This window comes from Paramisgurnus dabryanus, chromosome 2, assembly GCF_030506205.2.
Source record: "Paramisgurnus dabryanus chromosome 2, PD_genome_1.1, whole genome shotgun sequence".
NCBI lineage: Eukaryota > Metazoa > Chordata > Actinopteri > Cypriniformes > Cobitidae > Paramisgurnus > Paramisgurnus dabryanus.
Window position 1 is genome coordinate 56,310,254 of NC_133338.1, and position 27,936 is coordinate 56,338,189.

Consider the following 27,936-nt stretch of genomic DNA (forward strand, 5'->3'; position numbering starts at 1 on the left):
TAAATCTAACGATAAAACATCTTAAACTGTGTTCCAAAGATGAACAGAGGTCTTCCGAGTTTAGAACGACATAAGGGTGAGTCATTAATTACATTATTTTCATTTTTGGGCGAACTATCCTCATTTAGTAGTCACGCTGTTCCCTTTGGGGGCCGAGGCGAAAACACAAGCTTATACAGTATGTAAATATACACACAGACAATGACGCCCCCGCTGCTCGCTAGAATCTCCGGAAAAACAAGCCTATTTTAACCGCAAAATGTACGCTTTTAAATATACAAAAACTGCTATCTCAAACATGGAGAGGCTTCTTCGTGATCTCAACTAACAGATTTTGCAATAAAACGAAAATCACAAATTTTGAAAAAAAACTTTGTTTCTCATTTTCTCGAAACTTGTGCTGCCGACTTGTGTCCCTGGTTTCCGTGACGGGTCACATATAGCATTAACTGGCATAGCATTAACAAGCATATTGCATTAACTAGCATATAGCACTGACTTTGCAGTCACAACTTTGTTTTTATCAGTGTAACAACATAGTAATTAATTAATTTAATATGTAATTTAATGTTGCGGGGGGAACATCACGACTGTCCTGCAGTGTTTTGTATGCACAAGGTGTAACGATCTCGGTCTGATCAGCCATTCTGTCTTTTTGCTTCTCTGTGTTTGTTTTTGTTTTGTATTTTGACAGCTCTACACGTGCACGTCTGTCACCCGGGTTTCCGATCTCAACACTCAGCTCGAGCACATGCAGCTGGAGGCTTCCGATCCTCGCCGCTTCTCTGATCCAGAACCCCATGTTACCAACCCGCCTACCTACGACGGAGATCCGAGCGCCTGCCGGTCATTTGTGTTGTCACAGTGTTCTGTAATTTTTTCTTTCTAGCCTTGCAGATATGCCGCAGAGGAGACATGAGTTGCATATGTAATTGCTCTGCAGACCGGTAGGGCGAGGGAATGGGCCACAGCGGTATGGGATGCTTGAGCTCCTTTTTGCCAGTCCTTCAATGATTTTCGGAGGGAAATGTTAAAGCTCTTCGATCGCTCGGCACAGGAAGAAGCGCCACAGCACATCTTTGCTATTCAGTTCAACCTTTGGCGGCAGTGTGTGGGTGGAATGAGGCTGCTCTTCGTGCTCAGTTTTTGGAGGGGCTAAGAGACGAGATTCAAGACGAGATTGCCACTCATAGTCTTCCACGCTCTCTCGATTCTCTAGTCAAGCTTGCTCTGCGTGTTGAGAACCGTCTGCTGCACCGCCTTCATCGCCGCTCACTATGACACCGCTTTCTCCTGGACGAAGTGGTCGATTCATCCTCTCATCCTTCATCTGTTCCCTCCCCTGTGTCGAGCGAGCCGATGCAGTTAGGAAGAATAAAACTGACTCCTAAGGAGAGGGAGCAGAGGTTGCTCAATGGACTCTGCCTTTATTGTGGCAAATCTGGACATCTGGCACAGAACTGTCTGGTAAAAGACAGTGTCCCTCGGTGAGTCCGGGTGGGCACTGCCATTCATGAAATCTCCTCTGTTTCCAGCACCCAAGTGCCTATCCTACTGTCATTCGATGGTAGGGAACACCCTTCTCGGGCTCTTCTTGATTCCGGAGCAGAAGGGAATTTCCTGGACTTTGCTTTAGCCTGGGAGTGGGGAAGCCCTGCCGTTCCTCTTGAGGTACCCTTAGCCGTCTGGACACTGAAGGGGAAGCAGACAGTGCAGGTCACTTATTGCACTCCACCCGTAAGTCTTCACATCTCTGGAAATCATCGTGAGGAGATTGTGCTGTACCTCCTGCATGCTTCTCTTTCTCCCATCATTTTGGGAAATACATGGTTGGCACAGCACAACCCTCACGTTGCTTGGCAGCGTAATGTTATTTTACCGGGGTCCCGGCGGAGTATGCTGATCTATCTCTGATTTTCAGTAAAGCCCGGGCCACCTCCCTACCTCCCCATCGGTCTTACGACTGTGCTATCGAGCTTCTCCCAGACACTTCTTCGCCTAAAGACTTCATTCTCTGTCTGATCCCAAAAGAGAGGCTATGGACTGTTATATTAGTGATTGCCTTCGTGCTTATCTCATTCGTCCCCCTACCTCTCCTGCGGGAGCGGGGTTCTTTTTTGTTAAAAAGGAGGATGGCTCTTTACGCCATGCATTGATTACAGAGGCTTAAATGACATTACTGTTGAAAATAGATAGCCCCTACCTTTAATGTCTACTGCCTTTGAACTTCTGCAGGGAGTGTGTTTCTTCACCGAATTAGACCTGCGCAATGCTTATCATCTGGTGCGCATCAGAGAGGGCGATGAGTTGAAGACGGGGTTTTGTCATTGCCACAGGGGAGATTCGACTTTCATAAGGAGGTGCAACAATTTCTGGGTTTTGCTAATTCTATCGGCAATAAATCAGACATTTCGGCCAGATTGCCAAACCTCTTTCTGCACCCCCTTTCCACTAAGGAGAGCTTTCCCTGGAACAGTGAGGCTTAGGAAGCCTTTGATATGTTAAAGTCCTGGTTTATCTCTGCTCCTGTGGTCACTATTCCAGATCCTACGGCTCAGTTTATGATTGAGGTTGATGCATCAGGTGCCGTTCTGTCCCAGCAGTTCACCAAGGACGGGAAGGTGCATCCGTGTTCCTTTTTCTCCCACTGGTTAAACCCACCCGAACGCAATTACAACGTATTTTTTACATCACCATGTTCAGAACTCTTATTAATTATCTACGTCTCTAGATAAATACAGTTTTATATTCTACATCACCTTTAATAATCTCATTGGGAAGAGGATGAAGCGTCTTACCCATTCTTATACATTCTACTGTGGCTTTAGCCCAGATGTCTCTTGTAGAGGTCATGAACGTATAGCAGTGTCCTCTAAATGGTATCCAACTCTGATCTGATTTGGGGCAGTTACCCGGCAGCTGAGGAGGATCTGTAGGGGCAAAAACTGTGGACAATGTGAGGGGTTAGTATATCAAATCTCTCTTAAAGGTGACCAAGAATGGATTGAAATAATATGTTATATTGTTCTTTGATATCTAAATATAGGGTATGTAGCCTATAGAGATGGTTTTACATGTCCATTTACAACATGCCTTCAGAATTGAATGGTCTATTATTACCTTATTTGGAAAGGTCATGAATAATAATAATGAGCTGCGCTCTGATTGGTTGTTTCCCCAAGGGGATCACGTCACCATCAGGACTAAATCGCAAGATGTTTACATGACTGGAGCTAACCTCTTTACCTCTGTTTACACGCAATTTTTATTTTCTTATTATTACACATAGGCCAATACAGAGCACAAATGAAGACCTTGTATATACAGTCCACTGTTTTAAATTACTTATGTTAAAAAACAAACACGTCTTGCGGTTGTATTTCATTATTCTGTGCTGTGATGAAGACAGAAACATTATGACAGTGCCTGTAAGGATTTGATACGCTGTTGTCGCATTATTTGAGCTGTTTCTGGATGAAGGCAAACTGCTGTCAGTGAGTCGTGTTGATGGAGTTCAGGGAAAACGTCCTAATGTCAAGTTTGAATTTGCGCTTAATGGTGAGTGACACATGAAACTAGGGTTGCCAACTTTCTGAAATGGAAATAAGGAACAGAAAGCGTGTTGGCCCCCTATTCGGGGGGGGGGGGGGGGTTTGCCTGGGTCCGATGACATGCCCCCATGGAGAAGAAAAAAAAAACTGAAATGAAATGAAATGAAGACTTCTGGTGAAAATAGTGGAAACTATCTGATACATTTAGAAAAATATATTTCATACAACTTCTTAGGCCTAAATATTTATAGAATAGCAAAGTATGAGGTGCGACAACTTAACATCTATTTGACTACACTTCAAGTGTAAATGGTATACTAAAATGGAACAACTTTTTTAAAACTTCAAGTGCATTAAAACGCACTACTGAAAATTAAGATTCTTGAACAATCAAGCGCACACTTACAGTACAATTGCATTGCATTGCCATTCTAATGGAAATACACTTAAAAAATCATTGCAACGCAAATTACAGTTGTGTTTAAGTACATTTTGTGCATACACTAAAAGTACATTAAATACTTTAAATAAAGCAGAACAAGTAGAAGCATACTTGTTTTATACTTCATGTACTTTAATCATATTTCTAATACACTAAAGTATACTACTTCTTTTTACCTGGGATGCCTAATCAATATACAAGACTGAACCACATAGATGTGAAATATCAAGGTTATTATGATCATTTTGTTAAGTTTATAATTCGTCTGAAACCTCTTTAAAGACCCCACCCTTGAGCTATCTAAATCTGTAATTATTTATTAAGAAACCCATCAGAAATTATTGACACATTATGAGACGGGAGGGAGCGGGACACAGGAACAGAGGGGGAACACTGGGGATATATGTGTGGAATGTCAGGCTAAACCTGTACTATCTCTTTTAATATAATCACTTTCTTATCAATTTGAGTTTTAAAATCCACATAATTACGAGCCTCTGTCTGGAGACGTCTGACGGACAAGGAACCTTGGCATTGCTCCCTCCTGTGTCCGCAGCCTCTCGCTCCTCTTGTCTCCTGATACATGTTGCTTAATATCACACACTCCACGATGACAAACAGAACAAACGCAACGGAATATGGTACAATTGGCCTTGTATTCATTTTCCCTCGCGCATTCCAGCCAAGGGTATTCATTTCCCATTCAATTCTATATTTATGTGCTCGTTTCTTTTTCGCCGGCTGCTCGGATGCAAACATTTCCCGCTGTTGTAACTTGTCGTCATCGTTGCTATGATACGTGACATCACAACGACTGAAACGACCAATTAACAAAGCATTCCCCGATAATGCTGCAAGATGTTAAAAACGCTACGCTGATCATAGACAAACAGGGGGAGAAATTACCGCACCGTCAGGGTTTTCTTATACAAATGGTGCGGTCTTCGTTCATCGTCTGACATATTAGAAGCTATGTGTCTGTCATGTATTTGCACTGAATTGATTTTCAAAAAATACGGAACAAAGTGCTTTCCGTATCAGTTCAATATGGAACAAGAATTTTATGTATCAAATACGTGACGATTCCATATTATATGGAACGGTTGGCAACCCTACATGAAGCCACAAGCAGGAATAATTATACATATCCGTGTAAATACAGTAGGTCGTCATACAATCTATGTAATTTAGCTTGGAAGTTAACAATAACTAAGGTTAACTTTACCACAGACGCATTTTGCGTTTATCTCGACAACACGGTAAATTATCGTTAATGTTGTTTGCTCACTAAGCAACTTTAAATTTAAACTGAAATCAACAGTAATAAAATCACTACTTACGGTTTGTGTTAGGGGTTGGAATAGCCATGTTGCCCACTTTTTCAGTATCAAACGCTGAGTGAAGCCTGCTTTATTTTGTCCCAGATTTAAAAAACTCTCCGCATTGAAATGGCTAGAGTAAACTAACAACTTTAGATATTAAGCACCGCGGTTTTGAATTGCTCTTGGTATCTGGTTGTGCCTGAAACATAAAATTTATATCCATCTTCTGCCATTTTCCCCCATGCTTGTTTCTTCTCAATACCTGCAAAACTACCGATGATTCTGCTGTTTACGTCCAGCTGGCTTAGAATATGGGAGGGTATATAGAAATTTTGGGGGCGTATATCTTGACAGGTACATCACTGTCGGTGTTATGTTGAGATTGGCCTGTTTTTCGGTGGACTTTTGAATGCACAAGATTTACATAAGAATGAGAAAACATTACTGTTTGAGGCTCACGATATGTCATTACCATATACAGAGCTCTAAAAATTCAGCTATGACAAAGTAAGTAAAGTTTTACATTCTTGGTCACCTTTAAAGTTAAACAGTCAATTAAAACTATGATTGAGGCTCAAAATTTGAGCCTAAAGCCTCTACAGGATTCAAAATCTTTTAATCTTAAGGTTTATGTTTAAATGTTTAAAACTTCTTCTGTAGACAAAAAATATAGTTTATGCCATTAAACTATCTTTGATTTTAAAATCTTTCAAATGACCAAAAAAAGTTTGTGCAAAGTTTGTGCTGTCGAGGTTTATATTTTAAAGGACCGGATTATTATAAATGATTATTTGTAAAATACCTGTTGATCGTTTACAGAGGGAATAATATGTGTTGTTACACGCTGCAGTTTTCCAGTCTCCATCCGTGTCAATATAAACACAAGCTAAATTGTTTTTGGGTTCTCCTGTAGCCCATTTACTGTATCTTAGAAGCCAGTTATCCACCCAGCGATAGCGTCCAAGTGTCTGAAGAAACCACATTACCACACTCATATGTTAGTAAAATCATTTCTGCAGTGTGTATACAGTATATGATATTACATGAATGTGTTTATTGTGAAGAGAGATTAATTTATTACCAGGTTACTGTTGAGTCCGATCCACAAAGGTTCTTTGAGTTTGTCGACTTGTAGGCTGGTGTACGCCTGACTGATGGAGTTCAGTACACTCGCAAGATCAGCATCATCAGCTTTACACTGTCTTCTCGCTTCATCCCAGCTCATCTTCTCCAGCTGGACCTTATATGAATCATTGCCCAGACTGAAGTATTTCTGTGGTACTGCTGTGGTCACGGGAGCGGACAGCTGAGAGTCTAAAACACACACAAAATTCTTTCAGACAGAGGCGGACACTACTTAAGTATTTTTACTTTCTTCATAAAAGTACATTTTCATGTATTCGTATTTTATCGGTGTTTTTCTTTGAAAAACATACATGACAAAGCATATTACTCCACTACTTTCATAATTCCAAGTTTTTGTTTTATATTTAATATTTAAGTACATTAAACATCTAGTATTTTTTTTAAACTTTTATTTAAGTAAGAAGTACTTTCGTAATTTTTCTCAAGAAAAGTAAAAGTACACAATTTTTATGTAATTAGGTATTAAATCAATTTTAATATGCAATATAAAAGGAATACACAGTATGATTCTATGCTTTAGAATGTAGTGAACATGTTTTAGTAAAATAAAGCAAATTTTTCCCAAGACAAACACAAAACTGATAAAGCACAGATGCTTGGAAAATGTAACTAAAATACTCAAGTAGTGTTCACCTCTGCTTACAGATTATTTACAGTAATGGCGCTTTTCCATTAAATAGTACCCCATGGTCTAGGTCGGGTCAGCTCACCTTACGTTGGCTTGGTTAGCTTTTCCATCGAGTTTAGTAACAATTCGGGGTGAGAGGAATTATAGGTGTGTCGTTATATTTGTGCTGCCTACCAGGGACGGAATGGGGCTAAAAAACAGCCCTGGACTTTTTCCCAAATAGGCCCATCATTCGGCCATTCGCCCCTCGCCGTGCGCAACAGACACAAGGGTGTCCTGATACTATGCCACAATACCGTCAGACTATCAGACAAGGTTATTTAATATTTTGTCAATGTCATATTACACTTTGATGTATAATAAGGCTGTGAAATAATGAAAATGGCTAGGCCCTATTAATTTTGTCTGTAAAGCTTTCACAAACAACCACCAGGTCTTTGCCTATTCCACAATACTAAACACAAAAATGAAAGACAAGGAAAACTGCACTCCGATGGAAGACAGACAGAAAGTGCAAGCTAGGATTTTTTCATTAAACCAATATTTGGTCAATTATTTAGCCCCCTTTCTTGTATAGTAGCACGTTTAGAGTGGTAGCAATGCATGCCTGATATATTGTTTAATTCAATACCTTAGTCTTCATTGTAGCAGAAAATTTGAGCTCACTACAACCTCTCATATACAATAAAGTCAATGAAAGAAATGAAAGACAATGCAATACGATGAATGTCCACACAGTTTTTAAATTGGGTTAGATCATAGACTGTAAAAAAAAGATGGACAGTTTTATTGCGACTGTACAGAAATATAAGCAAACACTTTGCAGTTTGAATGATGTCCCATATGAACAAAATGACGGAGTAGCCTATATATTGTTTTTACGTTTCCACTGTTCAATCAGCGAGCGGAGCGTGCTGGTTAGATTGAGCGTAGGATTTCTAGGTTGTTTTCTGGAAGTGTTTTCTATTTTTTCCCTCTCTGGATTAGAATCAATAGTTTTAACAGTAACTGGTTATTAAGCACGGTTAGGCTCGCGGCTGTGTGTCGTGAGCCGCGTGCCGGTATGGCCTCAGACATGTCTCTGCGTAATGGGTGCAGGTGTGTGCCTGAACTTGGCGTCAGTGTCGAAGATGTACTCATTGTGGTGGGGGAAATTGTCGGATATGACAATATTCTCCCAGCATCACGAATGAATAAAGCTGTTGTCGTGTTTTTAACATCAGAGCAGTTAGTAAGCCAAGTAACTGAAAATGGTTTGTGGGTTTAGGAAACGTTTGTGCCCGTGACTCCCCTATCGGCTCCGTCGACTAAAGTCACTATTTCAAACGTACCGCCTTTTGTATCAAATGATACTATCGTTAAAGAATTAACTCGATATGGCAAGATCGCAAGCCCTGTCAGAAACATCCCTTTAGGATGTAAAAGTACGGATCTTAAACACGTTATGTCGTTCAGGCGACAAGTACTAATGTTCCTGACTTCATCAGAACGCACATTGGAGATTTCGTTCCGTGTAAATCACGGAGATGATTCGTATATGGTGTGTGCAAGTACCGATAATTTGAGGTGCTTTGAATGCGGACATATAAGCCATAAACGCTTTTCGTGCCCCAATAAGAAAGTGAATGACGAACAACAATTGTCTGCCAACATAACTGAAAGTGGACCATCTCATCCAGAGGCGTCATGCCCATTCAAACTGAGGGGGCACGTGCCCCCTTGGTTTTTTTGAGCCAAATGGATTTTGCATGCAACCTGAAAATCAAACAAGCGTCCATCAATCGGTAACTTGTCTTTTAATATGTTTAATATGCACAATATTATTAATTCTGTGCTGCATCCTTGTCACTTTTCAGAGATTTTCGCCGTTATGATAGTGTTTTCAACATGTTACATTACTTTCTGGCTGCAGGCGCTGCAGTCAGAGCAGCCGCAGACGTCATCAGCGTGATGGCGCTCACGAGCTTTCATGTTGCTGCTGCATTTGGCTATCTGAGGAATTAAAACGTGCAAGAAACGCTCACAACACTTTCAAACCCCATTACGGTAATGTGCAGTTAAACTCCTCTGTGTAGAAAATGTATGGTTTAAAATCTGACCGTCTCGACGTTATATTAGTAGAAATTTCTACTTTTACTAAACACAACGCCAAAGTTCGCCAGAGTTCACGTGGGCGCGGGATCACACATGCTCACATATGAGGTAAAATTTAATCCAAAAATTCGTTCCTCCAATCATTTTATCTAAACATATTTTTTAAAATCATTATTGAACATTAAAATCAATCACGTTGCTATAGCTTATGTCATTTTCGTTGTTTATAAACTTTATGGATTTAAAATGACATTAATTTCATAATGCAGTTGTTCTGCAAAATGCATTAATGACAGAATTAAACAAGTCATTAAACAAAACTTAAATAAATAAAACATGTTGTATCTGTTTTAAGTATGATACCAATATCATGTCATTATTCCGATTGAATAGTATTTTGATATGAAAGTGAGTCAACACTTTTATTTTGGAGTTTTTTGCATGAAGGCAGGGGCGCTCATACTGTATTGTTAGAAATGTAAGTGCCATGGAAAAGACTGAAAGCTATATAATATAATTCTGTTTGATGTATGTGTATGCACAAATTTCTGTGAACTGTGCACACTCTGCCCCCTTAAAAAATATTGGTGCATGACGCCCCTGATCTCATCATAACGACACTATTGATGCTGTGGAGAATACAGTAACACGAAAGATACAAGCAACAAAGAAGCAAAGCAAAAGGTCTTTAGAGGAAGTCTACGGGCACAACGAGGTGAGTGAAAGCGATGCTGGTGTGGATGATGAGACTAACAGTAGAGACCAGGCTGGATGTAGTGTTGCTGTTGCTATGCATACAAATGATATAGTTGATGATGTTAATGAAAATGAGACTGTAACTCAAACTGATGTACAAACAGGAGAGCAATACTCAGTAGATGATTTAGATGGACTGTCTCAATGTACTGAGAATAGCATGAGAGATGATGGGCAGTGGTCTGAAGGGTCAGAGATGTCTAAAGTGGTGACAGATGATTTGTATAGTGTGGCTCAAATTAATGCTTTTTTAGATGAGACCAAAGGTAAAACTACAGAAGTGAGAGAATTTTTTCCAGATTTGGATAAATTTATCTCCTCCGTTTCATGGGCAAGAAAAAGCTGCAGCTATGGCAAATTATCACAGCAGAAACGTTTTAGACTGAAGAAGCATTTAACTGATATACGGAAAATATGTAAAACTGGAAAAGGGAAAGCGAAGAAAGGAAAATTTAATTAATAATAATGGGCAATACACTTTTCTTCTTGATTGTTCTTTTTCTCCTCTCTTTTCCCCTTATGGAAACCTTACATGTGGGATCTCTAAATATTAATGGGATGAGGGATAGGAGAAAGGCTGACACGATTCTAGAATTTATCAGGTTGAAAAACCTTGATGTGATTTTCCTACAAGAAACTCACAGTGACGTAAATAATGAAGTTGACTTGAAAATGTGGTGGAGGAATGAATGTGTTTACTCACACGGGACTAATTTAAGTGCAGGAACTTCAATTCTATTTTCCCCAGCCACAAAAGCTAAAGTTCTTTATAAAAAAGAAATTGAACGAGGAAGATGTTTAGCAGTTAAGGTCGATTGAAATGGGGTTTTATTTGTGTTTGTGAACATATATGCACCTAATATAGGGGCTGAAAGAATACATATTTTTAATAAGCTGAATGTATTTTTAAGACAACAACAAGAACCCCGTTTTCAGTCACCCACAGTACTAGCAAATTTTATTAAAACTTTTAATTTTACTGACATATGGAGAGAAAACAATCCCTTGGTAAAACAATACACTTGGGTAAAGGTTCATGATGGAATTATTTCAGCAGCACGCCTTGACAGATTGTATTTATCAAAAAATATGAAAAGTAGAGTTGTACATACAGCTATTGTCCCTACACATTTTACTGATCACAAACTAATCACTGTCGATTGTTATACTGGCACTTTAATGTTAAACTATTGCAAGACAAGGATTTCTGTGATTCTTTTAAACATTTGTGGGAAACTTGGAAAATTGAGAAAGAAAGATATGATAACATTACCCTTTGGTGGGAAGTTGGGAAAGTTCACATAAGAGAATTCTGTATGCAGTATACATCTTACTCAAATGTGTGTTTGAAACGGACTTTAGAATGTCTTGAAAGAGAAATCATTGACATTGAAAAGAACATGATGGGAGATCTTTCTGTGAATACACATGAGTGGACTGAAAAAAGACTGAAATTGAGCTCGGTTTTAAATGAAAAAGTCAAAAGAACTCTGGTGAGAAATAGTTTTTTATCACTAAAAGATATGGACTTCTTTTTTTTTCAACTTGGAACGCAAAAATGAACAAGTGAATCAAATGTTTAGTCTGAAAAACAACAATGGACAATGCACATCTGATCCTATGGAAATGCGAAGATTAGCTGTGGACTTTTACTCCCATTTATATTCAGCTGAGGACATAGATATTCAAATCCAAAATGAACTCTTACAAGATCTTCCCAGTTTAACTGACGATGATAAACAAGATTCAGAAGCTGGATTTACATTTGGGGAAATAAGTACTGCAGTAGCGGGACTTTCTTCAGGTCGTACCCCAGGTATTGATGGTCTTCCTGGCGAGTTTTATAAACATTTTTGGTCAATAATTGGAACGGATCTCTTTGAAGTGCTGCAGGAATGTATCCGTACAGGTTTTTTACCTAAAAGTTGCCAACGGGCAATCTTGACTTTACTACCGAAAAAAGGTGATCTTACACTGTTAAAGAGCTGGAGACCTGTGACTATTCTGTGTTCCGAATATAAACTTTTATCAAAGTGTCTCGCTAATAGACTAAACAAAAAACTGTATAAACTTATACATAAGGATCAGTCTTATTGTATGAAAGACAGATGTATCTCTGAGAATCAGAGAAATTTTATCACTCGACCAAGAAAAAGCCTTTGATCGCGTAGATCATGAGTATCTTTTTAAAGTATTGGAGGCTTTTGGTTTTGGGGAGAATTTTGTAAATATGATAAAGTTGTTGTATAATGAGGCCACATGTATGGTAAAGATAGCAGGTGGCCTTAGTGTCCCTGTTAAGGTGCAGAGGGGAATACGACAAGGGTGCCCACTCTCTGGTCAGCTTTACAGTTTAGCTATTGAACCTCTTCTATGCAAATTAAGAGAGAAATTAATGGGATTGAAGGTACAAGATTTAAGCTCTAATGACTGTATAAAAGTTTCAGCATATGCCGATGATATTTCTGTTGTTTTAAGAAATGATAAGGATGTTCAGGTTGTAAAAAAGATTTTAGTGAGTTATGGTAAAGCTTCTTCTGCCAAAGTAAACTGGGCCAAAAGTGCCGCTTTGTGGTGTGGTTTAGACCACAATATTCCAAACCTTCCAGGTAACTTACAATGGGGAAGAGCTGGTTTTAAGTATTTAGGGGTGTTTTTAGGGAAGGAGGACTATATGAGACAGAATAGGGAGGGCTTGGTGGAGAAGGTGTGTGCTCGATTGTCTCACTGGCTTTGGCTGCTACCCCAGTTATCGTATGGGGAAGAGCTTTGGTCTGCAACAACATTATAGCCTCATCCCTATGGCATAAAATGATCATCCTGGAACCGCCTGAAGACTTGGTATCAAGAATTCAGAAACGTTTAATATACTTTTTCTGGACTGGACAGCACTGGGTAAAAGCACCTGTGTTGTTTTTGCCTAGACAAGAAGGTGGACATGGATTAGTGGATATCAGAAGTAGAATAAAGACTTTCAGACTCCAAACAGCTAAAAGACTTCTATATGGAACAGATGTAAGCTGGTCTGGAGTAGCTTGTGCCCTCCTCAGGATTCCTAGCTTGTATTGGGTTATTTCCATAACAACCCAGAGAGTTGGGTTAAAATCGGGCTCACGTCACGCATTTTGAATTTCAACGGTTGACCGGTGCCACTGCTGAGTGCGGACAGACACGAGAGGTACGTTTTAAAATATATATTGTGTAATGTTTTATTTTGCTACAAAGTGTCTTTAAGCTCTAAAACACAGTAAACTATCAGTCACGTTTAAATAAGTGTACAAAAACGCTGCTGTCTAGTTTTTGTCCGTTACACCTGTTCCATTGATTAACTGTTACCGATGCCAAACGCGTTTTTAAGCCATCATAAACGTAGAGAGACATCGCAATTTATTTTAATACTAAACAGCACCAACAGCATGGTCCCTTACAAAAATGAATCATTTCTTCTTTTAGTAGTATAACGTTAGTTTCATGGAGTATTGATTGCCATATTGCTTTAACCATGCTTTCTGTAACAGACAATGTTTTTTGGTTTAAAGTGTAGTAAAAACCGTTTTTTAACTTTTGTAAGGGATGCAACCGGCTGCTTTTTGCTCCAAATATTTTATTTTGGCGGTCTGTGTTATAGACACAGAGCTGTAATATAAATGTGATTCTGAATGTAAATGTCTTAAGAAATGACTCAATGGCATTTTATTGTCGTTTTACTTCAGTATAATCCCTGATAAAGCGCTGTTTAATCCTGCACGTCTACAACTGTATACTGTAACCCCGGTAACGGTCGAATTTGCAATTCAGCGCCATCTACTGTCAAAGTAGAGTATTTATTCAGCGTGCCAGATGTGTTTGCTTTGAGATTTAATTAATTATTATTTTCTTTAAATGTAGACATTCTTGGAGATGTTGCATTAAAAACCTTACAAAATGGCCAGCAAGATGATTCAGCCTTCCTACAGTACCAAGAGGCAAAGCAAACATTTATTAATTTGCAACCTGTAAGTATCATTTATGACACTTAGTTTTGTTATCCTGTTTATGTGTGCATATTTACATTGTGAAAATTCTGTCTTCAGGTCAGAAAACAAACATAATTCAGTATTTGGAGGAGGAGGTATGACGAAGATCCCATGTCCTCCTATGGGATGAATTCGACTAATCACAAGCCTTTGTTATCGTGGGGAGGCATGCATGGCCCAGGAGCAAGACCAGCAGTTGACACATGCTTTAATTTTTTTTTTTACATTTTATACAGAGTATCCCAAGCCTTTCACTACTGTTAAGTATAGTTTCTGTAACACACAATACATTTTGTACCATGTGATGTTTCCTGAACACACTGTCACCTGCTTAAAGGGACAGTTCCTCCAAAAATGAAAATTGTCATAATTTTCTTCCTCTCCTGTCGTTACAAACCTGTACACATTTTTTTGTTCTGATGACCACAAAGGAAGATATTTTGAGTAATGTTTAAACCAAACAGATCATGAGCCCCATTGACTGTCATAGTAGGAAAAAAGAATACTATGAAAATGAATGGGGCTCATGATCGGTTTTATTTCAAACATTCTTTGAAATATACCTTTGTGGTTATCAAAGTAAAGACTTATATACAGGTTTATAACAACATGAGAGGGAGAAAATGATGACAAAATGTGTGAACTATGCTTTTAAGCAGTTTTTAGTTGGATAAGATTGAGTAGATTTGTTTTGTTCTTATGTTTTTGTTTATCTATGTATGTATATATGTATGTATGTGTGTATGTATTTATGCTTCTATACATGTCTGTATTTATACATTTAAATGCAGGTGCAAATGACTAAATGAAAATAAAGCATTATAAATGTATTTGTAAGTTTTGTATTATTTATTTATAAAGCAAATAATAGTAATAAATAATAATAATAATAATAATAATGGGGTTAAAACAGCATTGCAAAAATAACCCAACAAATTGGTTATTTCATAACCCAACTAATTGGGTAAAACTTTCTACCCAATGCATTGGGTTAAAATAACCCAACAATGGGTTGGTGCTATAGTAACCCACCGTTGGGTTATTTATTGGGTTATTTTTAACCCAACTGTTTTTAGTGAGTACAAAACGCTAATTTGTCTGGACTGACTTCTTTTTACTATTCAGTGCTGAAAGCCTGGAGGACGTTAAGTATCACAAGAGACACTATGGAGTTGCAAGGACTTTGGTCTAAAGAAGAACCTTTGCTGAACAATTCTATTTTTGACTTAGAGATTTTAAAATCATCTTCAATGAAGAATGCTTTAATATCTGCAAAAATTACAAAAATTGGACATTTGTTGACATCGGAAGGGTGGATGACGGCTGAAATCTTGGCATCTAAGCTTGGGTTCAGATCAATTCGTCTGGTGCAAAGGCTGGTGAAGGAGATCCAGGATTGTTTATCAGCGGATTTTAAATGCTCATTGGATGCTACTCATGAGGATATGAGTTCTGTTTTCCCTGAACTAACGATATCCCCTGCCATAGAAGATTTTGAAGAAAAAGAGGGTGTCAGGACTCTGCCTTGAGGTCTTGTGTTATATTTGTATTTTGTCATGGTGGCAGAGTTCTGGCAGTCCCAGGCCTTATGTGGAGGCTCATGCCTTGTTTACTGTGGCATGTGCCTCCGGTGTCTTGTCATTTTCCCCGCCCCCTCGTCCTCCTGCTTATTGTTAATTATTACTTATTGCCATCACCTGTTCCCTCCTCGTTATCTTGTTTAGTTTCTCTTATATAATGTTCTCTTGTCCTTGTTTCTGTGCAGGTTCATTTTGTATTGTCAGTTTGATCTAGTTGTATGTTTTCCAGTCAAGTATCTAGTAATTGTCAAGTCAAGAGTGTTATTGTCAAGTCTAGTCTAGTGTTTTGTGTCAGTCTATGCTGTATGCCCCCACGTGGGCTTTTGTTTTGTGTCTTGTTTGATAATAAAGTCTTTTGTTAACCCCTTCATCGTCCGCTATTGGGTTCATCTGTCCAAACCTTAACAGAGGGGGCCTTGCTGACTTTTACCTGAACTGGACCTTTTTAGCCAAGCAGGGAAAAAGGCACTGTACATCACTTGTGTGAAAGTTTCACACATTCGTAGCCTGGAAGGGATAAAGGAATCAAAAAGGCAGGAGCTCTTAGGACCAGGTTCTTCCCCCAAAGGACCCTGTACAAACCTCCCATTGAAAAAAGGTCTGGAGACCTTCAGTGGAGAATTGTGCATGGGTTAATAGCTACAAACAGACATAGAGCACACATTGATCCCCAAGTACAGGAGGGTTGTCCGTTTTGCGGAACTACTGAAACTGTTTTTCATTTATTTTTTTAATGTGGGAGGCTTGGGCCATTGCTTTCTCAATTGGAAGAATGGTGTGCAGTTTTAGGAGAGACATTTTCACCTACACTTTTCATTTATGGGCCAAAATATAATAAGAACAGAAAACAGATCCGTGTTTTACTTAACTTTTTATTTGGCCAAGCAAAAATGGGAATTTGGGTCTCACGCAAAAGTAAGATTAATAATGATGGGTCAACTGATGTGATGGCAATTCTAAAAGGTTTAATTAAATCAAGGTTAAAAGTGGAATATGCCTATTATAACCTGGTTAAAGACCTAGAGACTTTTAATTATATCTGGGGATTCAATCAGTGCATATGTGAAACTGACATCAATGGTTGTTTGCAAATGTACATTTAACTGTGATATCTTGTTGTTGTTGTTATTTTATTTTGTTTTTTTGCATAGTTGTCTTTTTAACCACAATGCTCTTAACTCTATTTAATATTTAATTGAACCTTGTTTTTGTAATAAAGGGGATCAAAAGTCAAGTCTCTCTCTCTCTCTCTCTGTTGAGATTTTCTCTTCTTTTCTCTAAACCAAATATTTTTTTTCAGTTATAGGTGATAGGTTTAAGGAAATAGTGAGTATTATACTGACTTCGGTCAGCGGGTGGGAATAATGGGGACAGATGCGGGGGATTTCTCGATGTTAACACTCAGACACGGCTGCAAATGCATGCCTGATGCCGCAGTGTCGGTGGAGGATTGTTTGATCGCAGTGAGCGCGGTGATCGGTGGCACCAATATTAGATCTGCCTCACGTATGAATAAGGCAATTGTGTTCTTCCTAAGTGAAAGGAATCTGGTGGATGATTTGATCGAATCTGGATTAGTAATCAAGGATACTTTTGTGCCAGTTTTGCCTTTGTCAAGCCCGTCAAAAAAAGTTGTCCTATCAAATGTACCCCCGTTTATTAAAAATGAAAAACTTGAGCAGTTACTCCAGAGGTATGGCAAGATAGTGAGCCCTATTAAGATGATCCCGCTTGGATGCAAAAACGCTGAAATTAAACATGTTATGTCTTTTCGGCGACAGGCTTTCATGATTTTAAACACTCATGGTGATCCTTTAAACTTATCAGCAAAATTAAGCGTTGATGGTAAGGATTACACTATATTTGTCAGTTCTGAATCTATGAGATGCTTTGTGTGCGGTGAATTTGGACACGTTAGGCAAACTTGCCCGAATCGGGACAGGCCGGCAGGCCCTGATACGGCTTCAGCTGCAGATGCGGGGAGCAGCGTGGGGGCGAGAGGTGCGGATGTTACTGCGGCGGCTGTGGAGTTACAACCCTAGCCGGCCGGAGGTATTTCAGCACCGGGTGACTTGCCCGAGGTGAGACCGGTGCTGGCTACCTTTAATGACGGCCCGATGGAGCCCGATGAGGAGGTGGCGGGCCCGAGTCATTTGCCCGCTGTCCCGCAGGCAGATACGGGGCCGGGACAGGTGCATACTCAGGCTGTTTCTGAGACGGATGCGCTGTTTTGTGAAAAACAATTGCAGCTTGACATAACAACCACTGATGACTCACTGATCCAGAGTCAGAATGATATTTCATCCCAAGAACCCACGGATCTAAAATCACATATGGATGATTCTGAAAATGATTACGAGGATGTTGACATGACTGATAATGACGCGATGGACTCGGAGCCTGCCTCTGGCGGTAAGACTAAACTGTACTCTGTTCAGGAAATTAACAACTTTCTTGATATAACGAAAGGGCTTCGCAAACCCAAAATTGAGACGTACTTTCCTGATTTAAAATTGTTTTTGGTTTCTTGTACATTGGCTATGAGGAAGGCTTCATTTGATGAGCTTGACAAACCCAAACGGTATCGTCTTAAGCAACTTCTCAGTAATGTTAGAAGTGTTTTAAATGTACAAGGTAAAAAGTAAAGATGGCTTGCTCACCTCGGAAATGCTTTTAAATTACTTTTTAGTGTTTTCTTTTCTATTTTTTCCATGGCACCCTTGAGATTTTGTTCTTTTAACATTAATGGGTGTCGTGATGTTGCTAAGAGGACTAGTCTTTTTGATTATATTACTTTAAAGTGTGCCAGTGTGGTTTTTCTGCAAGAGACGCACACGGATTTGAATAACCAGATTCAGTGGTTGAGCGAGTGGAAGGGTCAGGCTGTTTTGAGTCATGGCACCAGTCTGAGTGCAGGGGCCGCTGTTCTGCTGGCACCTGAATATAAAGCACAACCTGTATGTGTTTTTCATACTGGAAATTTAATAACAGATTATTACAGGATCACTCTTTTGTGCACTCTTTTACTCAATTCTGGGAGATCTGGAGAGAGAGTATGAAACAGTATAAGTCCCTGAGCCAATGGTGGGATACTGGCAAAGTTCAAATCAAACTTTTTTGCCAGAGTTATTCTGCTTACAATAAAAACATATTGGATAGCATGATGGCAAAGCTTGAACAAGAAATCTTAAATCTCAATATTGAAGGGGACTTTGTAAAAAAGTTTTAAGCTGTTTGAAACTCTCAGACGGGAGAAGAGTTACTCATAGTCATGAAATCATTGCTCATGCACTTTCTTTTTATGAGGACCTCTACAGAGCTTAACCCTGTGACGAAGACACGGCTGATCTCCTCCTTCAGGATTTACCACAGCTTTCAGAACAGGGGAAATTGTCACTTGATAGAACGTTGACGTTTGAGGAATTATCTTCTGCTGTTTAAGAACTGTCATCCGGCAAAGCTCCAGGTCTGGATGGACTAAATGCAGTTTTATAAGCAGTTTTGGCCAGTCATTGGAAAAGACTTGTTTTTGGTTTTTAAGGAGAGCGTTAAAAAAGGTGCACTACCAGTGAGTCTACGGAGAGCGGTAATTACTCTGTTACCTAAGAAAGGTGACCTTGAGGATATTAGATGCTGGCGCCCTGTTTCTTTACTTGGAACCGACTACAAAATACTTTCTAAGACTTTAACCAACAGAATGAAACTTCATATTTCTTCAGTAATTCATGCAGATCAGTCTTATTGCATCCCAAAACGAACTATTTAAGATAATCTTTTTTTGATTCGGTATATATATATATATCCAGGAGAAGGCGTTTGATCGAGTTGATCATGGTTTCCTTTTTAAATGTTTGGAGGCTTTTGGCTTTGGTCCTTCTTTCATTGCTTATGTTAAGCTACTTTACACGGATGTTCATAGCATGTTAAAAATTAATGGCTCCCTCACTAAACCTTTTAAAGTAAGCAGAGGTATACGCCAGGGATGTGGTCTTTTAGGGATTCTGTATTCTATTGCTATTGAACCTCTACTGGTAGCTTTAAGAAACAAGCTCTGAGGCATATCAACAGTGTGTCCGTCCACTGCTGTTTTGGAAACTGTTAGACTCACTGCCTACGCAGATGATGTTACTGTTATTATAAGATCCTTTCAGGATATCAGGAACTTAAAGGAATCCCTTGAGACTTATCAGAAAGCCTCCTCATCTAGAATTAACTGGCAAAAGAGTGCTTCTTTTTCTGCTTGGTGAATATGAAGATGGAGGCCCCCCATATCTTCCTCAGTGTTGTACCTGGAGTTTGGAAGGTTTTAAAGTGCTGGGAGTTTTTCTTGGAACTGATCATTATATGCAGAAAAATTGGGAGGGTGTTTTTGAAAAAGTTTCTGGTCGCCTACAAAAATGGAGATTCTACCTCAATTGTCATACAGGGGAAGATTCCTCATTGTCAACAATTTAGCAGCTTCCATGATGTGGCATCGTTTGAATGTGCTTGACCCACCAAAAGATTTGATTCAACGCCTGCAGAAGGTTTTTGTTAACTTTTTTTGGGATGTTATCACTGGCTCCCCCCTGCATTTCTTTATTTGCCAGTTATTGAAGGAGGTCAAGGGTTAATTGATTTAGCAGCAAAGGTTAAGGCTTTGAGGTTAAGAACTGCTCAAAGCTTGCTTTACCCCGTGGAAGCTAGGCCATGGGTATCCTTTGGCCTTGCTTTGCTTAGAGCTTTTGGTGGATTCGGTCTTGATAGGCAGCTGTTCTTAAAAAGTTTTTTAGCTGATGCAAAATTTTATGGTTCTGTTTTAAGGTCCTGGACAGTTTTTAAACTGCTTAGGAATGAAAAAGATCATTATGGCCTTGAGGAGCCTCTGTTTTATAACTTTTTAGGTGAAACTTCTTGTACGTCTAATGCGATTGTTAGAACTTTTATGGAAAATGGGTTAAAGATACAATTTGTATTTATGCGCCGCAAGATGGCGCCAGATCAAACAAAAACAATGATGTTGTTTACTGACGCTCTGAAGCAGCGTGGAATTATGGGATTTGTAGTCTTTAACTCAACCGCTGATGGCCATCGATCAGACGAGAACGAGAAATCACGTTGATGGATAAGGTAATCAAGTCTTATAAATGTTGCGTTTGATGACATAGTTTATTTCATTATTTAAGTTTATATGTGATGTTCTAAACGAAATTGTTAGTCATATTGATATTACAGTATTAGTCCAAATTCGATGGTAAACACAGCACAGAATTAAGTTTTCAACTTACAATCTACAATGATTTTTCACATAATGTATTGACAGTACAAATCTTATTGTGAAGTGTCTTAAAATGACCATTTATATTGCTGTACAATACCTTTTGATGTGCATATCGTCCGCGGGAAGACGCGCTGATTACAATCTACACACTAATGTTGTGATCAATATAATAGCATACGTTTTTTGAAGGGTTACGAATCAAAACAACTCACCCATCGCGTAAAACACAAGCAGGATCAGAATCTCGGTCTAGTTAAATGTTGTCGTGAAGCTCTCTCCATCCAGATAATGCAGCAACAAATTGATCCTCCCTCGTTTTGTTCCAAACTCTTCTTGGGTCGTTTGGTTGGCCCGTAAGCTTACATGAGCTGACACAACCAGCGGCAGACGGTACAGAGATATCCATAAGTTCATAAGCAAGCGCGTAGCCCGACAGGCGCTATCGCATAGTTCCGCATTTGTCCACAACACTGGCTGTGTCCGAAAACTCAAGGCAGTGAGGACTTGTTGCCTCGCTGCCTCATGAGGAAATGACTTCGGCTTCGGAGGCCTGAGGGCCGCTCAGAGAAAGGCTTTCAGACGCACTTCAAAGGCAGCGTGTTTGAAATATAAACAGAGAGCGCCTTTGTGATAACTAATCACATATTTGAAAACTACAATACTAATTTCTCGCTAGAAATGCAATTAAAATGCTTAAAAAGTGAAAATATACGTTTATTTTCACTAAATTTGTGCTCCAGCCGCTTCCTTGGCCGCCATTTTATTTTTTCGAGCTCTACCACTATTGTCATGTGGTTTACGTCAGTAAAGGTGGTGACAAAGGGTCACATGGATATTAACGTCATTGACAGGAGACCACACTGCCCCGTGTCAATGTTTTGAATGGAAATTTTCTCACAAAGTAGTTGAAAACATTACAGATATTGATAGTAATCAGCTGGACAAAATATATAACACTGGCCTAGTGGTTTTTGGAGATTTTACTGCAAATATCTTACAAATTGCACCTTTAACTAAGGTTTCTCATTTAATTGACTTTTCCTCTAAAACATGGAGGTCAGTGATGGACATCTGTAATCAGTCTGGTTTCAGATCGGTTAGGGTGATAGAGCGGACTATAGGAGGGTTGAAAGAAGCCCTTCCCTCACCACTCTTCTGTTTTGTTAACTCTTTCCTGGCCGGAGGTCCTGACAAATGTGCTTTTTTCCTACACTATTTGTGTCGCCTAAGGTTTTTTTCGGAGGACGACTGTGAAGGGAAACTGCTGTATTTTAAAAGGTTACATTAACTTATTTTCCAGGAGGCTGGAAAAAAGGAACTTTATCAGATTTGTGTTAAAACAGACCATTTTGAGGTTATTAAGGAAAAATGTGACACAAAATGGAGAGATTTTTTATTGGTTTCTGCTGGACTTTCACCTTCTTGGAGGCTTTTTTATAAGAGTCCCCTACCTAAACGATCGGGGGATTTACAGTGGAGATTACTACATTGTGTCTTGCCAACTAACACCCATGTTTCTAAGTTCAATGTGAACATTTCACCAGTTTGTATTTTCTGTTCTGCACCTGAAACTGTATTTCATGCTTTTACTGAGTGTTCAAGATTGTTTCCACTATTTGCCTTGCTTGGGAAAATACTTGGGGATTTGGGGTTTGTGTTCGATAAGTCACTTTTTGTGTTTGGTTGCAAATATTCAAAAACACACAGACAACAGTGTACGGTGGCTAATTTTATAACTGGACAAGCTAAGCTAGCCATTTGGAAGTCTTGCAAACTGGCAGCTGAGGGACGAGATTTAAATATTTTAAAGTTGTTCACTGCTCTGGTTGAATCTAGAGTTAGAGTGGAGCACAGATTCTTTCAGATGACTGAAAATCTACTTGAATTTGATTTTAAATGGTGCGTTAATGGAACTCTTTTGTTACTTGGTGAAGATGGTGAAATAACCTTTAATTGGTGATGTTGATTTTACATCTTTAACCCGAGTTATTTTATTGCTTTTTCTTTTCTTTTTTGGTTGTTTATTTTTCCTTTTTCATATTTATACTTATTAATGTGGCCTGATCACATTGCTTTGTGATCGCTCTAAGATATAATGCGATGTTTTTCAGATGGTTTAATAAAGTGTGTTAAAAGTCAAAGTCTCTCTCTCTCTCTTTCTCTCTCTCTCTCTCTCTCTCTCTCTCTCTCTCTCTCTCTCTCTCTCTCTCACACACACACACACACACACTCACATCACGTCTCTCTCAGTAGTTGCGCATTATGTAAATTTTTATGTCACATGTCTTGCTACTACTGGCACTTACAGGACCTCTTGCTGATATGAATGACTCTGTCTGTCCCTCATCATGACCAGGCTGTGGATGCTCAGGCTCGCGAATTCAGGCTCACGAATTCCGGGAATCTGTGGACCAATCACGGCTAGTAGGCTGACTCTTCTTCCTCTTTTTTTTACACATAGCAGCATATAAGTGATTTTATTAGTGCCCCTGCTTTGGCTGTTTATATTGCGTTATTAACTTTTTTTGCCGACGGCCCTCCGTTGAACGGCCGATCTTGACTTTTCCAGAACGCACAGATTGCCTACTGCTGTCACATCATACAATTGAGAGCGTCATTGTACATTCCCATACATTTAACGTTATTTCTTAGTCTGCCACCAAATTAAAATTGGCCACCACAAATAGATGTTTGCACATCACGTTTATCACTACCTCTGTATTACATGACAGTTTCTGTACAAACACCCGTGGCGTCAGTCAACACGTTCCGCTGAGCCTCATTTAAGTTGCATTTAAGCATATATGCAGACGTGCCAACTGCGAATGTGCCACCACAAACGCCAAGTCTGAAAAAAACCTGGTATGGTGTTCCTGATTCTCAACCTGTGGATGTTTTTCATCGCTAAAAGGGAATTTGGGAACTTACAGCAAAGCAAAGATGACAAACGGGTTTACTTGAGACAGCGCAAGCTAGCATAAAGTTAAGGCTAATCTTTCATATTACAGCGATGATGCTGGTAGTGATGATTCTCTCAGACCAATCTATGATCTATGGTGTTTTCGCGTCACATTTTGGTATCAGCTCGTGTCGCTTGGAACCCCAACCAAGGTGGAACTAAAAAAGTGTTGGGTACTACGTACTGCACCCAATGGAAAAGCCCCCAAATGTAGGCTGACCCGACCCAGACCAAACCGTGGGGTAATATGCAATGGAAAAGCACCATAAGAGATCAACAAGTGACCCATAAACTCATGTTTTTTCTTTAATCAGTGTGATTGGATTGAGTTACAGTTATAACATTTATGCAGTGATGTCTTGTCTTCATCTAACCTGTGTTCCTCTTGCAGATGAAACCTCTCTCATCTTTACAGTCTCCAACTTTCCACATACCAGTGGACTTCTCTGGGTGTTTAACCATCATAACACAGTCATAGTCCTACATGGAAAAGAGTTCAGATTATTTGTGACCTGGGACCATAAGGGGGTCATTGTTTACATCATCTGAAAGCTAAATAAATATGCTTGTTTGGCCGCTTGAATAAATAAACTTTGTTACGATAGGATAATATTTGATAGGAGATACAACGATTTGAAATCTGGAAGTTTTTAGCAACACATTTTACTAATCATAAATACATTCACAGTAGGAAATGTACAAAATATCTTCATGAAACATGATCTTTATTTAATATCCTAATGATTTTTGGCATAAAATAATCGATTGATATTTTGACCCATATAATGAATTTTTGGCTATTGCTACAAATATACCTGTGCAAATGATGACTGGTTTTGTGGTCCATTTGTGAAATAATGAATATAATTAATTCCACAGCGTTTCTAATATAAATTGCTGACAAATGAAGACAGTAAAAGTTAAAGGGGCTGAATGTAAGTTATTACTTAAAAAAATCTTTAAGATAGAGTTTTCATTTGTATATTTATAAGGCAACCATTATGTAATAGAAACAATGACACCTTGAGTGTCCTCCACGGTTGTCTCTATCAGCCTGTAGGCTCTTTTCTGTTTGAAGGAGTCGGATCCGAATTGGCGCGAAATTCAAAATGTGACGTCATGCGCGTGCTCGTCTTCCTGGGCGTTCCATATAGACGCTTACGGCAGTCATTAGTAAACAGCGGCAATCGCTAGCATGTTTCAAATGGACTCTGTAGACGGAAAGAAGCAAGCAACTTCCAGCACAATCCAGACACTTATGGAAACTCCTCGTAAGTTTAAAAAAAATCTTTATCTAGTGCGGCCAAAATAGTGCGTGACCGGCGTCGGGGAAAAGACAAGATTAAACATCGGATTGGCATTTGATTCTTGGAGGGAGCTCCGGTCAGCGCTGGGTATGAAAACAAACCTTGAGCAGGTTTCCTTTTTACTGCAAAGGTAAGACATAGTTACAGGGCATCTGTAATATATTATGTTATTGTTTTTGTGGTGTAATGCTAACGATAGCATTTATTTTGTGGTGTAATGCTAACGATAGCATGTAGCACAGGACCGTTTCAAAAGTTACTTTCTTATATGAATTATCTTTATTCAGAGCACGAGTGCATTAAGATTGTGAGTGTCGGGAGTGTGTTTTACAGTGTTGTGTTACAAAACTTTTAGACTTCTGTTGAAAATAAAGTAGCACTGCAACAAAATTTTAGCACTGCTAAAATATGGTCTGTCAAACAATAACTTTACAGTACTGTAACTTTTCTTACATTTGTAAACATGCTGGTGAATCTCAATGAGCTGTCTGTGGTTGCTATGGCAACTCTGGTTGTTCTGGTCATGCTCGTACGAGTGTGCCCACCGAGTACGAGCATGAGACTGGCTGCAGTTTCTATAACGGCCACTGGTGTCAGTAACGGTTAGAAATTTCTCAACTTACGGACAGCCCCTTTAAAGATCAGAACTATACTCAGGTTGTTTGGGAACGATAAAAAACACATGAACACCTACCTTATTTTCATCCATGTCATGTAAAAATGGATGGTGCCAAGATCTTATCTGTCCCATATGTCTCATCTGTCTCATCACAAATTTCTGAAAGAGAAAAAAATCTAAATTTTAAGAACACATTTCGTAGTATTCAACATTTAAATATTCATAGATACAGTTAAGATCAAAATTAATAGTCCAATGTAGGATACATGTATTAAATCATTGAGAAACACACTGGTACAGGAAATGACAAACAATGACAAAATGTTCATGAAGAACAGGAGTTAAAAACACAGGCACTTAAAAAGAGCATCAAGTCAGCTTAAAGGTGCATTGTGTAAATTTCAGAAGGATCTCTTTTGACAGAAATGCAATATAATATCCATAACTAGATTATCAGTGGTGTATAAAGACCTTACATAATGAACTGTAACATGATTGTCCTTTGGCCACTAACGTAGCTTTACGATGCATTGAGTTCATGAAATGGTGAAACATTTACAACTAAGATCAAAACCTCATAACAGAAAACTGAAAAATGCTCCCAATGAGAAGAAAATATGAGATGCTTATATTAACTGCTGTGATCAAACACAAAGCTTTTAGTGACAAATACACAACAAACAAAAGAGAAGCTTTGATGATTGTACTACATTATTATTATTTGCAATAAACTCATGCACACTTACCATCTCAAAGTCTTCCTGAAACAGAAAAGATCAGAATTGTAGAAACACATTTGTAGTATTCAACATTTAAAGATTCATAGATCCAAAGTTAATAGTCCTCTTATAAAAACTGAACACGTCTTAGATTTATCATTAGAAATAATCAGAACCAAAAGTGTTTATTATAAAATGACAAAAACAAAATCTGACGAAGTCTCTTCTGAAGAAGATATTATACGGATGCACTGAGTTTAAACAAGGACAAAATTACTAGTCTAGAAAGTACATAAGCTGGTTTAACAACAGTCATCTTGTTTAAGATGGGCATCCACTACCGTCTTTCTGAGGTCATGACTTATTTTGTTGTATCTGAGAGACGCACTGCACCAATAATCTTTCAGTCTTCTCAATTCTTGTCGCATCGTTTATGTCCGGTGGAGACACGGTGTAAGTGCGAGTTAATCAACATTAATCAAAATTGTAAATGGGGGTCTTTTAAATGATACATAAATGTTATGTATGCTATATACTTAACCACCGGTGTAAAACATTTTGAAACACTTACTCGTTCTTTATTTAAATATTTTTTCCACATTAAAGAATAATAATAAACTCATACAAACTATTGCATAACACAAATGTAACTGTGGGAATTATGTTGTGACTAAAATCAACCAAAATTAATCAAAACTCTGTTATATTTTATTGTCTGTAGTGTAGTCTCATTTGCCTAGTAATTGCAAAACCACACTTGTGTCATTTTATCAAGAAGCTTCTTGAAGTTTCACCTTAGGATGAATTTTAAAGAATATCAAAGCAGTTCGCATTTAATCTGGGCTTTTATTGGCTGTTTTTCCTTAAATACTTAGCCTAAGTCAACTATTTAAAAAAAAATTAATTAATTTATTATTAATAATTAAATAATAAAATAACATTTTAAGATAAAATTTTAGTTTTTTTTAAATATATTAATCTGTGTGTCAAAAGTAATTTCAAGCATTTTCAGATTAAATAATTTTAAAGATCATTGTTAACATTTCAGTCAAGTGTTTCAAAACTTTTGACCAGTAGTATGTATGTATGTATGTAGGGGAGAGCGGCGTTGTCACACACTTCACACTGCACTGTCTAACATTTACTGAGCAGCACCGTACCTCACAATGGTATGAATATCATATCAAATGAAAGAAGGAAGTCTTGAGCACATATTTTGTATTTATCACATTTTCATATCTTATCTCATTACGAAGTGATAGACTAATTAATAGAGAATGGTCACTTCTAACAATTTGAACATGCAGAACTGGAAATATTAACTCCAGGGCTATTCACACTGTGCTTAACCCTGGATTATCTTCGTTCTAAACCCTGCTTTTAACCCTAGGTTAAGGATCGTTTCACACTTGTAATTAAGAAGTGGGGTTATCCCTGAAATTAACCCTTGTGGGTTGTTCAAATTCACTACCCTTTCGGTTTGTTTGTGTACAAAAACGGCCAATAATTTAAACGGCTGTAAAAATTTCAGATTTTT

The 27,936-nt window shown here is 38.6% G+C and overlaps 1 protein-coding gene and 1 long non-coding RNA gene across 2 annotated transcripts in view; one reads left to right on the top strand and one right to left on the bottom strand.

Annotated features, from left to right (window-relative positions):
- LOC135743945 (macrophage mannose receptor 1-like) overlaps window positions 1-27,936 on the bottom strand; it is a 76,327-nt gene that overhangs the window by 4,372 nt on the left and 44,019 nt on the right. The window contains exons 23-26 of the mRNA XM_065261855.1: window positions 24,129-24,234; window positions 6,397-6,629; window positions 6,118-6,283; window positions 2,799-2,945 (exon numbers count right to left, since the gene is read on the bottom strand). Of these exons, the coding sequence (XP_065117927.1) occupies window positions 2,799-2,945; window positions 6,118-6,283; window positions 6,397-6,629; window positions 24,129-24,234 (652 nt within the window). The remainder of the gene's footprint in view (window positions 1-2,798; window positions 2,946-6,117; window positions 6,284-6,396; window positions 6,630-24,128; window positions 24,235-27,936) is intronic.
- On the top strand, window positions 12,995-14,148 carry LOC135743947 (uncharacterized). Its single transcript, XR_010530618.2, has 3 exons — window positions 12,995-13,117; window positions 13,828-13,934; window positions 14,013-14,148. It is a non-coding gene; the product is annotated as an uncharacterized lncRNA (long non-coding RNA).